The 16,200-nt window shown below is 41.4% G+C and overlaps 1 protein-coding gene across 1 annotated transcript; it reads left to right on the top strand.

Moving 5' to 3' along the window:
* Positions 1 to 258: 258 nt before the first annotated feature.
* On the top strand, positions 259 to 16,151 carry kdm6bb (lysine (K)-specific demethylase 6B, b). The gene is made up of 20 exons (XM_077592815.1): positions 259 to 402; positions 3,738 to 3,774; positions 4,059 to 4,182; positions 4,859 to 4,918; positions 5,233 to 5,440; positions 5,540 to 5,785; positions 6,076 to 6,225; positions 6,379 to 6,660; positions 7,226 to 9,339; positions 9,414 to 9,540; positions 9,629 to 9,734; positions 10,417 to 10,622; positions 10,779 to 10,920; positions 11,073 to 11,321; positions 11,531 to 11,645; positions 11,713 to 11,900; positions 12,002 to 12,143; positions 12,721 to 12,847; positions 12,919 to 13,089; positions 13,690 to 16,151. Exons 3-20 carry the CDS (start codon positions 4,064 to 4,066, stop codon positions 13,711 to 13,713), a joined length of 4,776 nt encoding a protein of 1,591 aa, XP_077448941.1. The 5' UTR covers positions 259 to 402; positions 3,738 to 3,774; positions 4,059 to 4,063; the 3' UTR covers positions 13,714 to 16,151.
* Positions 16,152 to 16,200: the final 49 nt, after the last annotated feature.

Here is a 16,200-nt window from a genome sequence, read left to right as displayed (position 1 = left end):
AAAGAAAGATATGTACATAATAAAGTGCAACTTTTTTTTCTTTTCTGGTTGCAGCCCAACTCGAAAAGTGTACATATTAGAAACCACGCACACACATGTACACAAATACAGGTACACTTTAAAATTTAAAGGGCTCCTCCACGCCCCTCCCAACCCTCTTGCACACTACACTACTAAAGTTCCCATTCCCTCCTCTGATTGGTCCGCTTTGTGATTGGCAGCTCGTAGACCCGCCTACTTAGGGTTGTTCTGTTGGCCCTAACATCTGAGAGCGGATTGGAAACAGGAAGAGGACTTGAGGGGGGAGCGCAGAGACGGTGGAGAGGATCGGATGAGAAAAGGTGGAGGAAAAGGGGTGCCAGAGGGGTGTGTGTGGACCGAAAGACGGAAGACATATAAGAGGTAAAAGTCGATTGTTGAGCAACAACTTCATTGTTTGCGATCTGCCTCCACCTCCGTCGAAAGACAGCTCAGCTTGCGCCTCGTAGTAGCGCTATGCGTACGCATACAAGTGTATCTGCATTCGTGCATTGCGATTTACAGCCTTTTTCCTCTTTGCATTTCACCAATTTCTACTAGTGATCTACTCTGTCTTTTGCGTGTGGTTGTTATTTGTGCTGGTTAATACTGCAGTGTGCTGGCACATTCCACACACGCATGCCATGATCAAAAGCCGATTGTGAAGAACCCTGTTTTGTTTTTCATGGCGAATAGGGCTGCTCAGTGCTGAACTATTGCAGCTTTAAGCTGTTCAACTGTTGAATATGCATTAATGCACCAGTAAAAAAAAAGCCCCATTGTAATAGCAATGCATCTATCATCTAACCAATCAATCATCCCTTTCTTGCTACCAATCTAATGGCTTCCCACTTCCCCGATGTGGACACACAAACATATGCACGTGCATCCTGCAATGAACCCTCAAAACTGTGTCATTGTCTGGGTATATATATACATACAGTATTGCCCTGTTAGCAAAAGACACCCCTCCTTCTCGCTCTTGACCTTGCTTTGGTACATTCCAGTACCCCTCGGAGAGACGTGCTTTATGGAGCATACACCGGGAGAGGCTGCCATTATAGAAGGGGATACAGCAGAGGGAGGGAAGCCAGCCTGCTAGTTATTTTTAGTAATAGCATTGATATTCGCCTCCTACTGTACATTCTCCCCCTTGGCTGACATGCTTTTTGGTGTGTCATAGACAAAATACAGTCTGTGATATCTAGAGCGAGCTGTCTGTCTGGTCCATCTCGGTGCTGTGCTGACTATTGCAGCTTCTTGCCCCGTCCGTCTCCATCTGTTCTCATGGTGTCGGCTTCTTTTGTTAGTAAGCCTACAACTCACTGGAGACGGTCCTAGTCTGGATCAGCCCATCCTTCCTTTTATGGTGTTGGATGGCTGTTCGCCTTCGTGCATGCACACACAGGCACACACATGCATGTTGGGTTTCAGCTAGAGATAGTACAATGTTTCGCTGCAACAAGCGAGCATTGTTAGAGAGGCTTGCGAGGATTGTTTTCATTAGGAATGGAGGCACAGAGACGAATGCACGGATCAGCAATTGGATCGTCTTCCGCCGGCTCGGCTCACCGCTATTAGTCACCTCTCTGTCAAAATCGCAGTCTTTCCTCAGAGTGTTAGGGCTCACTATCAACTTTGGGCTGAATTATAATCGGTTGCCAGGGATACAAGGACACATTGTGCTATAGGAAAAGGGAGGGTGAGGTGTTATGAGTTAGGAGGGGCTGTGTTTGTAGGTATCCTGACTGATAACTGAGTTATGATTATTGCAAAGGCAATAAATGCAGAGTCGCGTGACTTTACAAGTCCAAGACTACTACTACCTCTTCCGTCTGCCCTTTTATTTGTTGCTCGCATGAGTTCAAATATTTAACAATGCAGATTGCAAACTTGTGATGCAAAAGGAAGAGATTACCCTGTATATATTTGACAGAATAATAGCAACTGACAATAGTGTTTCCTCCGTTTAGCTGATGTCTGTCAGATAGTGAAGGGGCACGAGTGTGTCTATTTTAAGGTACCCAGTTGAGACTGTACGGTTTTGCTGGCTATGCTCATTTGGACGGACTCGGTGAATGATTGTTCAAATCCGGACTTTAATATCATTTCAATTGTAGTTTACATCAATGCAGAACTGAACTGCACCTCGAGAGTCATTTATTCAAGGGATAATTTATATCAATTCACCGATATGATATAATTCTGCAACAATAAACATGAAACAGTGTTCTTTTTTTATCTTTAGTGCTGCATACACGGTATATCTCTTTGGCAAATAATAATGGATATTACAGTCATAAAAGTGCAGACAGTTGTGAAACAAGTATTAGGGCTACATTTCTATCTGCCCAGTAATAATGAAAGAGAAAGATGACTGTATTTCCCTTGTGGTAGCAAACGAGGAAAGTGGCTTTGACAGCAAAGTCGTCCAAATAGTTGATTTATTTTAGAAACGGTCAATGTTCTGCGCATCGATTTTCACATCTTGTACAGTGCAATGTGTTCTTCCACGCCGTCTCTACTCTTTTTAATATGCTTCTCTGCATAGGGTTATTCTACACTTCTTTCCTAACATAACCCCTTTTTAAGCACGTGATGTCATTTGGGCCCCCGAGCTAAATTCCAGATGTATGGAGTTAACCCTGCACAGATGGGTTTAATATTGGTGGTGCGCACAATGCTGTTGTGTTGAGGCAAACTGGAGCTGACGCTCAACTCCTCCTGCATCTCTGTAACAAGACTGTGCATTCCACTGTGCAATTGTGAGCTCCCACAACAGATGAGTGTATTTGTAGACTGTATAGTTTCAAGTGAGCCTCCCTATCTGAGAAACCAATAAATCCTATTGTTTTCATAATGTAAGAATGTAATGTCTTTTAACCACTCATACAATATGTAGTGGATTGCCAAAAAGTAATACCGTACATATTCATTCATCTTCTGAGTTGCTCATCCTCGGGGGTGCTGGAGCTGGAACTTTCTTCCAGCCAATCGCCTGGCACGTGGAAATGGTTTCATATAAGAGGATCGCAGTGCCTTTTTCTTACAGTGAGCATTTGTACGTATAATAACATATTGAATGTTATGGATTCATAATTACATGTACAAAGTGATATATTGCCAAGTTGTGGTTGCCTGTTGTGCCATGTTTCTTCTCTGTGAATAAATCTAAATGAAATGGTCTTTACATGGCCTAAAGCCAAAGCAGTAAAACATGTCTGGCTTTCAGTTGCTGTAGCAACTGGGTAGAAATTGACTCTTGAAGAGCCTCCTCGCTTACTTCATTGAGCATACACACTGAGGCTTTTAAAAGCATGTCTCTACAATATTCAATAAGCGCACCATACACGCATGGAAAAAGCTTAACCACTGGAGGATTTGCCTACATGTTTTATAGCCCGGTATGAAAGCATACACACAGACGACCACAAGCACTACAGCCGTGGTGTCGTTAGATCTTTTTTTTTACGTCGTCAGCAATAATGACTAACTTAATCCATTCACTGCCAATTTAGGTCACAGACAATGTGTTGCGGTAGGTAGTAAAAGAGGGAGATTGATATTGAAAACAGCCCTTTGACAGCGATAGACGTCCAATCCGTTTTAAATGGGAGGGGCTGGAAGAGATTATTTGATCATTTCACAAAACAAAGCAAAAGATTAAATAAAATTCTCAAAGCAAAACCCATATATTGACTCACGTTTTTTCTCTTCAGGTGTGAAGTGGAGGGCCTCCCGAACAAAGAAAGACTGGTAAATAAAAAAACATTTTTTCTTTGAGTGCCTTTTTTAGAGATGTTTTAAACTCATGAAATTTCTGCATGCATCATATTCTCTTGAAACATTCATTTGCATACAAATATATTTTTTAAATGTAACGACAGCTAGTCTAAGTTGCCTTTGCAGAACAATATTGATTTTTTTTGGGTACTGTTTAGAGGAGTAAATATTTCAAACAGAAGGTCATCTGACTATTTTCTTTTCTTTCGTGTAATCATCATGCAAATTCTCTTATGATAACCACATGATTGTTGCAGGCTGCATGTATCACCCGGCAGAGCTGTACTCTGGCCGTAAAACATGGCACTCGTACCCAGATGGAGGACCGAACAGAGGTCAATGGGCCCCAGTCAACAGTCGGCCTTGGACTCCATCGCAAAGGTCAGAATCAGCATGAAGATACGCGTATATATTGAAGCATGAAACTGAACTTTGAGCACTATAATTCATTTGCAAGTTAACAGCATAAGGCTTGCTTAGCAGGTGACACACTAGACGAGGCTGTCTGGTGTTGATTTGAAAAGTGGGACCGATGCAGGCTGATTAACTGTGATGAGACATTCAAGAAATTGCACTCCAAGCCAGCTGCAGGCCCAACTCTGGCTGAATGATCTCACAGCATGTCTTCCTATCACTGACATGGCTGAAGAACTGCTGTATTTTATCAGAACAATTGCTTAGAACAATTTTGTCTGATTGGATGCATCTTTCTGTATTAAATCAGTCCAATGGTATTATATGCCAATACTTCTTTTTCAGTAGAATAATACAGGAAAAAAATAAGGGAGATGTGAACCTTTGTGGTTAAGATATTGACATATCCATAAGATTATAAATTGATTTTTTTGGCGGGGCCAAAAGGAAATCTAGCAACCAATTATTCCAAGATAAATTGTTGTTACTTTGTAATTTGGGGTTGTCAGCACAAATGGGTGATTGGAAAAAAGACCCTTTATGTGGCAAATGACTATTTTATTTTGAAATATAAAAAAAGACCCCACAAATAAATCAAAATGATTGACATTATTAACAGTACTTTTGTCTGTTGCCATCACAGATGCAATGGAGGACGCATTCCATCCGATCCCACCTCACCATCAAGTCGTCAGTATAACAGGTAAAAAGATATTAAATTCAGTACGGGGCAAATTTTTGGGACGAAACATCGTACTTTATGAAGTCAGCATATGAATAACAGCTAATGTAAACCTTGTTTCGAACAATTAAAATGTTATTACAAAGCGTGTTGAGCAAATAATAAAACTCCCCAGAGTTATTTTATGTTAAACGGCTCCTCTGCAGGCGTACAAAATGTAGTTTGCAATATAATCATTTGTGTTTGAAATACCCCTTTCATAACTGTTTATTTCATGACGATTATCCTAAATTTGTCCTCCACCTTGACTACAATCATTTGGTTTGTTTGCCAAGGGGAGAACGGACAGTTCACTATGCCCAAGACAAGGGTTCCTCCAAGGCTCCACATGTTTGGAATGGTAAAGAAAAGCCATTTGAGTCCCAGAACTGGCATCCCAATTCCATGCGCTCATTCCACAACCGGGCTGGCACCAACAATGGTTATCTAACAAGACCAGGACAACGCTACACAAACTGGGACAGCAATGTCAGCAACTCTGTGGTGAGGCCTGTCGAAGGGGGTGCGAATGAAAGAAGTACATGTGCTTAGTTCACTTGAGAGCTTGGTGCTAAACTGTGATGTTTCTCATCTCGCCTCTAGCGTGGGAGTCCTCGCCCGCACCGTCACCACAGACAGCTTCACTCCCTCCCGGAAAGATGGACTCCCTCAGACTTTCGCAGGAACTTCCCTAGTCGAGTGATAGACGACAGACCGGGACCTTGGAAACGGCCGGCCTCGCAACACCGCCAAGACCAAATCCACCAGCAAGGTTTTGCCCCACAGCACCCTTCATCATCAAGAGATGAGTGTCCATCCAAAAGAAGCCGAGACTCACTTTTCGATCAGGTAAAATGTCGCTTCAAAAAATGAGCAATTAGAAGAAGAAAAAGTAGCTTTTTTGCTTATAACCGGTAAAAAAAAAAACCAATTGAACCACAGTAAATAGTCTCAAAATGAGGTTTTTTTTTTAAATTTTGCAGCCTTTCCAAATACACTGATGTGATTTTATCGCCGTATCTTTACCGATAGATACCAATAATAGTATTATTATAAGTGTGATGGGATGAGAAGGATATTACCAGAAATGATCTAAATTTTGGTAGTTTGATGCTCAAATAACCTTGTTCCTCGTTTAGCCATGTCATCCTGGATCAAGGCATTCAATCGCCCATCCGTCATCGCCACCTCGCCATCCCCATAGTAACCGAGATGACTGGAAGACTTCTCATGACAAGGCAGGTCCTGGACACCCCTCTGAACACAGGACCTCAACACCACAGCAACAGGTATAGTCGCTCCTTTTATTTAGGCACTCTCAGTGTCATTATGGCGATAGATGGCCAATCTATTCCATGATTTTCTCTCTAGTAGCTGTCTAGCCACCTTCCCACTTCAAATGGATTGGACGTCCAAGTTAGTTTCTCGTTTGTTTTTTTCAGGAGACCTCGAAACCCCGCGCTGGAGGACACAGTTTTTGCAACAGCGACCCAACATGTCAGAAGCAGGGTTGTGGCAGTAGGGCTTCACATCCCGGAAACAGTTGTGGCAAAATGTCTTCACCAGCAGAACACACCCGTGTGCCTTACAGCCACCAAAATCCTCACGAGCAACATCAGCGGCACACTCGCCACCACCTCAGAGCCGAGCAGCACAAGCCTCTGACATACCGCCTCGAGAAAGAGGACGACGACTCAAGAAATCATGCCCACAAGCAAAGCACAGTATGAAATTTGCTTCTTTAAATGCTCAAAAGAATCATGTTGTCATAAACTGTCCAATTAACTCTGTGTGGTAAGACAGTTTAAGGATTTCTATGCTAGTTTGACCCATTAAAATGCCTGATCTTAACTTTATTAACCCCTAGATGCCAGAATTAACATTGAATACATCAAAAGCAGTGGGTGATAACTAAGTACGCAACAATAATATTAATAATGTACATATTGAAGATCATATTTTTTAATGAATAATTGAAAATATAGGAATAAAATTGCTGAAATCCTCAAGTAAAAATGTAGAAAAAAAATCAATAGTTGATTTTAAATTAATTATTTAGATTTACTCATTTTACTCGTTTAAAAAAATTACGCTGGTTTAACATTTTTTTTACTTTTTCACATAATTAACTGCATTTTTTTTTTAATTCTCTATTTACATTTTTTCATGAATAATTATACTGTACATTTAAGGATCAAGGGAAGGAGTTTAACACATTTTTTATCAACAAGAATAGATTGCAAATCAGTACAGATAAATATTGATGAGTTATGTGTACGTATCCCACAGGAAATTCAACGTAACATTTCAGGAGACTCCGTCACCTTCAAGTCTTTTGCAGAGGACCTGTTGCACCACTCTTCCCTTCATTCAAAAGATTCTTCTAATCACAATCCAATCGTGAGTCCTTCATCACACAAAGCACCCAGGAGCAGTCAACAATGTAACTCTGGCCACAGCGAGCAACCCAAAGTCCAGGAAAGCCCCACTCGCAAAGCACGGCCGTGCTCATCTTCCACCTCATCTCGTACATCCCCAGCCGATCCCAAATCCAAATACTCGGATATCAAATACAAGAAGACCTCCCGTCCTTTCTGCTCATCTCCACGCGGAGGCTCGAGAATCGACAAATCCGAGAAGGAATCGCCACCCAAGAGGACATCTGGTCACCTACCCGATAAATTGGTGAAAAGGGAAAGAAGGGAAGACCCCAAGCAGGCTGTAGAAAGGACAAAACGGAGGGACCATTTCAAAAGGGCGGAAGAAAGAAAAAAACGCAAGAAAAAAGAACGGAAACTGGGTGCGAAAAAAAAGAAAAGGGATAAATCGGTGAAGAAAGAAAAAAAAACAACCCTGAGAGCGGAATCGACCGGAAAGGAAACTTGGTTAGAGGAGCATCTTTCTTTTGGTGAATCCTTTCTTCCCAAGTTTACGTCTCGGCGCGCCACGTCTCCGAATGAGCGAGGAGGCTCGGTCCAGAGAAAAAACAGCTGTAGCCCAAACAGAAGAGAGCCCTTCACAATCTCACCTCATTTAGAACAAGGACCAAAAGCTAATGATACACCACTTTCCCTTTTGTACAAAGCTTTAGAACCTCTTAGCCCGGCCTGTTCCGAGGAGATGCGGCAGTACGAGGAGCAAAGAGGGCCGCTCCGTGCCCCCGATCTCCTACCCGTGGCCGTGATTGGTAGCGGAGAAGTAGGGGACAACCTTGCAAACACTCCCCCTGTACTCAGCTGGCAAGGCTCCCCGATATCAGATGTGGGAGAGGACGACGACGAGCTGGAGAACGGAATGATAAGCCGACCGGTCCTCCAGCCCAGTCCCACTCAGTGTTTTTCTCCTCCACCCTTGGAAGGTGAGACCATTGACCAGATGAAGGAGTCCGTCAGATGTCAAGCGGCACCCTCCGATTCCTCAAGTACGACAAAACTTTTTCTTGAAGATGACAAGGAAGAATTTCCAGAAAAGTCCAGCTCTCCATATCACGAGCTTCACCATAGATCAGGTTTGGAGGATGTCTTCAAGAGCCTGGCCAATTTTCTCACGGGTCAGAGGGCAACGTGTCGAGGAGGTCCGTTTGGGGGGTCTCCTACTTTGAATGCTAACGGGATTAAGATTGCCTCCTCTCTCGCTCTGGGACCAGATATTGACTGTCCCCGGCAGCAAAGTCTGTGTCCTCCTCCGGCTTCATCTCCAGAAACCAACAATCTTGAAGATTTGCATTTAGAAGAGCAAACTAAGACAGAGCCTATCACGGACATTTCCACAAAAGACGACGCGGACGTCCATCTCACGGCGATGCGAGAAGTTCAGGACGATTACATCCAAACTGAGAAAGAAGTCTCCCTTTTAGACCACTCACTCAGTGCCGAGCTGAGGCTGACCACCACCCACACTACCTCATTGAGCCACCTCCTCGTTTCCAGCAAAGACGAAGCGTTAAAGAGCGAGGACGCCGATCACAAAGCGAGGGTTAAAATGAAGACAAAGAAAGAGAAACGCACCGTCAGCCCTCAAATGAAACCCACACACAACAGACCCAAATCGCCTCCCGGTAAGGATTTGGAGAAAAAGAGAGTGAAACATAAAAAAGCTAAAGTCATCGCAAAGAAAAAAGACGATGTCGGCAGGCTTGCAAGTGGCGTGTCATCAGAAGGCGGGACTTCGGAGTCGAAAAGCGCTTTTTCAACTCGCTGCACTAGCGCAACCGCCAGTCAACTTGCTCGTACGCCGCAAGCTTCTGATGACCCGTTAAAGCTGAAGTTGCTGTCCATGGGCTTTACCAAGGAACTGAAGGTCTGCCTGGTTAAAATGAAGATTCACCGTAAGGATGAGCAACCAATCCCACTTAGTCAGATCACCATCCAAAACACAGCGGCTGAAGTGGTGAGAGCTTGCGAGTAAGTCTCAGTGTTACTTTTATTTAAAAATGTGCTGTTTTTTCCATTTTTTTACATACTTTTTCTCATCACAGGGGAGAAAGGATCAAAGAGAAATTTAAGGAATCGTACCTGCTTCCTTCTTTTTCTGTAAAACCCAACATTTCCATCCATATTCCTATTCCCAGAGAAAAGCTTAACCCTCCAACACCAAGCATTTATGTGAGTACACTGAAGTTTAGAACAGATCGTCTAACGTTTTAGTGAGTGTTAAAAATGGTTCATAAGGAGTTTAACTTGTCATTTGCAGTTGGAAAGCAGAAGGGACGCCTTCTCGCCAGTCTTGCTTCAGTTCTGCACCGATCCCAAAAATGCGGTGACCGTCATTCGAGGCCTTGCTGGCTCTCTCCGCCTCAGTGAGTTTATAAACAATTCCAATTTGAGCTTCTGAAACAGCTCTTTATTCTCTTTATTCTTTGTCATCCGTGTGTGAAAGGGGCAATCCCAAAATGCAATACTACACTCATTGAAAGACAATAGAGGCAATATTTATGTGTTCAATTTAATCAGTGGACGAGGGATTACAAGTTTACTTTAAATAATGTTTTTTATTAGTTTTGTATGTTTTTTTAAACATGTTTGTTTGATTGTACATATCAATACTTAACAAGATAGTCACCAAATGTCATCATTTAGTGTAGTTTAAATCAAAGAAGGAGGAAGTACAAGAATATGTCTTGGCTCATATTAGGCTTACATAAGTAGGTTATTCATATTCAATAATGTATCAAAAGAAACAAAACATCATCTTATGTACGCAGACCATTTGAAATGTTAGCGTGAATCATGAATATACATAGGAAAACAAAAAGCATAACATAGTATAATATAATCCGAACAGTAGAGTTTGATGTGCATTTTATAGCATATTTATGTGCATATTGTACATTATTTGTGCCCCTTTTGACTCAATTGCAAAATGAGTGTTTGATTTAAATCCTCATCGTCCCACTAATGAACGCAGAGTTTTGACTGATTTAACCTAATCTTGAAATCTATTCTTCTTTGTTGTTCTTTTTCTTCTTTTTTATGACAAAGACCTTGGCTTATTTTCCACCAAATCTCTGGTGGAGGCCAATGCGGAACATGCCGTGGAAGTCCGGACTCAAGTCCAGCAGCCCGCTGATGAAAACTGGGATTCCCGTGGCTCGACCCAGACGTGGCCTTGCGAAAGCAGCCGCTCGCATACCACCATCGCCAAGTACGCTCAGTACCAGGCCTCCAGCTTCCAGGAGAGCCTACAGGTAGACATTTGACCTCTGGGTCTTGATTCAATAAATCCAAACATCATCAAATTATGCCTTCCCCTCTGAATTTTGGATTCACGTGAAATGTACTGATTGGCAGACAGTTTTGCCATTGGCAAACCTGCCGGCTCAACTCATGTAGATGCTTTATAGGAGGAGAAGGAGAGTGAAAACGAAGAAGAGGAAGATGAAGAGCAAGCTGACACCAAAGCTGGCGTGTCATCGGCCAGCAGTAAAAGCAGCCCACCCTCAACTGATGTTAAAACCGCTTCTGCACTCCTCTCCAGCAAAAACGGCACTGCCAATGCGCCAAGGTTAACTTTTCAGTGCCATTCATGTTATCAGACAGACAATGAAAAAGTAGACGTCCAATAATCCATTTAAGTGGGAGGGCGACAGCCAATGAATTTCTCACGTCACATAGATGGGCATTTAAGGTTTTGGGAGACTCACCTCAGACTACACCTTTCCTTCCCAGCTCGGAACTGAAGACTTTTGGAAAGATAATCAAATTTGGGACCAACATAGATCTCTCCGACCCAAAACGGTGGAAGCCTCAGCTGCAGGAGCTGCTGAAGTTGCCAGTTTTCATGCGAGTGGAGTCCAGCAACAACATGCTCAGTCACGTGGGTCACACCATTCTCGGCATGAACACTGTCCAGCTCTACATGAAGGTTCCAGGCAGTCGGACGCCAGGTGAGCATAATGCAACACTGTTTTAGTTTTGGGATACTTTTAGAGTTCTCAATTTATTAATTCTGTTAAATATCACATAGCTATTCCATACCAGTGTGGCACCAGTATTGATACGGTCTATCGACATGCGCAAGGCAATGGAAGTCAATGAGTTTTGCTTACCAAGTTAATGGTGAGTTGGAATTATTTGTGCTTCGTTTTGGCCGCAGGTCATCAGGAGAACAACAATTTCTGCTCAGTCAACATAAATATTGGACCAGGTGACTGTGAGTGGTTTGCTGTTCATGAGCACTACTGGGAGGCTATCAATACGTTCTGCGAGAAGTGAGTGACGATCTTTGGTTTTATCAACTGGAAAACTGCCATTTTCTAAATTGTACCTCCGTCTCAGGCATGGAGTAGACTACCTGACGGGGTCCTGGTGGCCAGTTCTGGAAGACCTCTACAGTTCCAACATCCCCGTGTACCGTTTTATTCAGAGGCCGGGCGACTTGGTGTGGATCAATGCGGGGACCGTCCACTGGGTCCAAGCTGTAGGCTGGTGTAACAACATCGCCTGGAATGTGGGCCCCCTAAACTGTGAGTATTGTGAGCCAACACATGGTAAAAATCTTTTTTTTTTTAAGGATGCTTTTCATCTCTTTATTTTGATTTTTTTCCCCCCCATTTCTGGTGTTTAGCATACCAGTATCAACTCGCCTTGGAGCGATATGAGTGGAATGAGCTGAAGAAGGTTAAATCAATTGTTCCAATGATCCACGTTTCCTGGAATGTAGCTCGCACCATCAAAATTACAGACCACGATACCTTCAAGATGATTAAGTAAGAGGCTATAGCACATGTGTCAAAGTGGTGGCCCGGGTGCCAAATCTGGCCCGCTGCATCATTTTGTGTGGCCCAGGAAAGTAAATCATGAGTGCCAACTTTCAGTTTTAGGATCAAATTAAAATGAAGAGTATAGATGTATATTACATTTCCTGATTTTCCCCCTTTTTAAATCAATAATTGTAGTTTTTTAATCTATTTTTTCTGTGTTTTTAGTTCAAAAATCATTTTATAAAATCTAAAAATATATTTTAAAAAAGCTAAAATAAACATTGTTTTAGATATATAAAAACTGAATATTCAGGGCTTTTAATCCAGTTCTTTTAATCCATTTTTTAAAAAAAATCTAAATATTATATTTAAAATGGTCCGGCCTACGTGAAATCAAGTTGACGTTAAAGCGGCCCGCGAACCAACCCGAGTCTGACACCCTTGGGCTATAGGAATAATCTTATCGCTGACATTATTAATATTAAAGCGTCAAAGACAGGCAGAGTAACATTGTATCAATAATATATATGCCACCTAGTACAAGTGGCATTGCTTTTTACTCTTTGATTTTCCTCCATACTAGACACTGCCTACTGCAATCCATCAAGCATATCCAGGTTTTACGGGAACAACTGATTGCTTCGGGAAAGAAAATCTCGTATCAGAGCCGTTTGAAGGAGGAGCCGGCGTACTACTGCAACGAGTGCGACGTAGGTCTCCCAACTCATTGTTAATTGCTTGCTGGGTCGTTTTGCCATTTTGCTGTCTGGTGCTTGTGCAGTTGGAGGTGTTCAACATGCTGTTTGTGACGAGCGAAAACAGCACAAAAAAAACCTACGTGGTGCACTGCGAGGACTGCGCCCGGCTTAAGAGCCCGTCCTTGAACGGAGTCGTGGTGCTGCAACAGTATCGAACGGAGGAGTTGATGAAAATGTACGACAGCTTCACACTGGTCAGTCCCTTCTCTTTCATATTGCAAATCGCCTGTAATTAAGCCTTAGTTACTCTGAAATGCTTGTTTTTGAAATGTAGGAGGAGAAGTCTGTGTATGTTTTTAGAATGGAGACCAGAACTTATACATATAACTCTTTATTGGGCACCCTTCGAACTTGTTGATGTCGCTAGATGTCCAATCAAAATACAGCACTGAAAGATGCTTCAGATTTGACATTTATCATGTCGGCATTAAGCCACACTCTTATATATTTATATTGTGGCCTACATGTCTCAAAATGTGATGTTCATGCATGTGGATGTGCATGTAACTGATTTCTAGATTTGCTTTTTATCCCCTAAAACAGCCTTAATTATTTTTTTTTTCAATCATTCACCATAGAAAGCTTGATTTCTGAGTGAGAATTTGCTGTGAGTCTAATGTACCAGCAGGGGGGAGGACCCCTTCAATTCTCAAAAGTGGTCTCTATGGAAGTGCCATTTTTGTATTGTCACTACACAATAAGCTCAAACTGCGACCGGTTGAAAATGTAGTGACCTGTGGTGCTTTGAAAGCATGTTTTAGTGTTGAAACCTTTTTTTTCTCTTTTCGATTCAGGCTCAATCACCCTTATCAAAATGAGGATGTCATTCTGGCGTCTTTCAGCCATAACCAAAACTTAGGGCAGCACAAACGGTTGCCAGCAATGCCGGCAATCTACTCCCGTGAGGATGTTTTGAATCCGCCAATCAATGTTTACTCTGTTGTTTACATCACACAGTAAGGTGTAGATACTCAGCCAATCCAAGTACAGCTCACTCTCTTCTCCATACCAGCTGCTGATTGGACTTGTGAATTGAAATAGAATGACTAGAATGGTAATTGTCAAGGATGAAACAACAACAACAACAACAACACTGAACACTGTCAGCACTGAAAATCAGGTAATTATACACCGTACATTCGACGGACTTCTGCTGTGATTCAAAAGCGTCAAGTAGCCAATTTTATGTATCAATTCAGGTACTTTTATGCAAATTCTGTTTTTTTTTTTTTTTTTTTTACACCAATCTAGTTATTCTATATGTCCATGAATTTGCTGTGATTCTAGCGTACCAGCAAGGGAAACCGCTTCACACAGAAGTAGCTGATTGTCACATTTGCGTTGTATTGATCCCAGTTTGTGTTGATCTTCAGGTAAACTTTGACATGATACTCATGCCTGTAAACTTTCTGAGGTGCTATACTCTAAACGTATTTATTCTTGTCAGATCAGTTTGAAAAGTTTTACCAGCCTGGAAGTACACCACATTGGCCTATTGAGTGGAGTTGGAATTAGAGTATAAAACTATGCCAATATGCTTTTAATTAACAAAGGGGGAGAGAATATTTCTCGAAAATATGGGTTTGTTAGAGAACTAATAACGCCGGTGCTTTTTGTTGGGGATCAAATCGTCAATATAGTCTACGATACAACTTAAAGCCAACGTGGTGTGGATTTTTGTATTTTATTTGTTTGGTACGGGGACAGAATCCCAATTTTATACCTCTTTGTGTTGATTGGTTCCTGTTTTTAGATAAGATGAACATAACAGTAAAATAACTGTACATTGTGAGACTTTATGGGATTTTAAAAAAAATGGAGTGCATAGATGAAGTACAGGGAGAATCAGCAAGACATCAATGGGAGAACAGATTTTAACTTATACTTCTCTTGCTTACATAGCCACTTATAATACCAGCAAATACCACTGGATATGTAACAAAGAGTAGAGTAAGGGGAGTACTTTGAAGGTGGCATTTTGTCCTCACATCTTCTATCAGTATTTCAGTTCATTTGGTCCAATGGGACTGCTCACAATTTTTTTGCAACAAAAACAGAGGATTTCCAAAGATAAAATAGTTAATTGCTTGCTATAGAGGACAAACTTACAACCATCTAAAATGGAAACAAAATAATCTGTACTTGAGTCAATTTAAAAAAAAAACAAGCTCTTGTTTAATTGTGATGACTTAGCCATTTTTAAAATGTTCATTTTTTAAATTTCCTTTGATTTAAAAAAAAATATATATGACCAAAGTTTCTACCCCTTTTCTAATTGTAAGAACATGATATAATGCATTTAACCCCAAATTTGATTCACCCTGCTACTATTCCTCTATGCACACCACACTATGTAAATAATACATAATATATCTGTTTTCTAGTTGACTGGACTTAAATAGTTTTGGAGTCTAATTTGTAAATGGTCAAACCTGTTATTGCTCCGTCTCCCTGTTTTTGTTCGTCGGGAGAGAAAAATGAATCAATCCTCCAATCTTGGGATTCACTCGTTTTAATAACTGCACTTGGAATTTTGTCCCACTTTAATACCTCTTTTTGTTGACTGGTTTGTGAAGGGGACTGCAGAGAAAATTGTAAATGTGACATTATTTATACTGTAAATGCTACATGGTTTTCTTAAATATTTATTGCATCGCAAACAGTTATCATTCATGGGGCTTCAAGGTATTTTCATGATGTATGGTGCAGAATAACGGGGGGCTTGTGTAAATCCCCTTTGGTGCTAGACCCCTCGGTTCATGTGTCAAAACACGACGACGATCCGTGATAAAACTCAAGCCAACCTGCTGGTGCTTAGAAACGTTGAACACATTTTACTGTAACTAAAATTCAAATCTGTACTGTATTTAACTCCTGAATACTAAATCTTTTTATTTGATTTGATTATTTTTTTTAAACTTCATAATCGTGTGTGGCTATATTGGTGACTATGAAAATTAGTGGTTGTAGTTGTAACTCTTGACACATTTTGCAGAGACTTCAGGATGTGACTTTGACGGCCAAGGTTTTGTTTTGTTTTGTGTTTGTCTTGTCCTCATTCTGGTTATTATTTGACATGTGTAAGGTTTTATTTTATCCGCTCTCTTTCAGGATGTTGAATTTTTCAGCTGCACTTCTCGTTTCAGATAGAGTATGTAGAAGAAAAACCTGAGCCAGACCTGTCTTAAACCTCTCTGTGATCTTTCTGTGACATATTGTACTGTTGGTAAAGACAATAAAATGTTTTGATAAATTATTCAACAATGTAGTCACTGTCCAAGTTATATTGACCTTGGATTGAAGGA

Source organism: Stigmatopora argus, chromosome 22, assembly GCF_051989625.1.
Source record: "Stigmatopora argus isolate UIUO_Sarg chromosome 22, RoL_Sarg_1.0, whole genome shotgun sequence".
In the NCBI taxonomy this organism is placed as follows: Eukaryota; Metazoa; Chordata; class Actinopteri; order Syngnathiformes; family Syngnathidae; genus Stigmatopora; species Stigmatopora argus.
The sequence above is the reverse complement of the archived record's forward strand: the minus strand, read 5'-3'. Positions and strand labels throughout refer to the sequence as shown.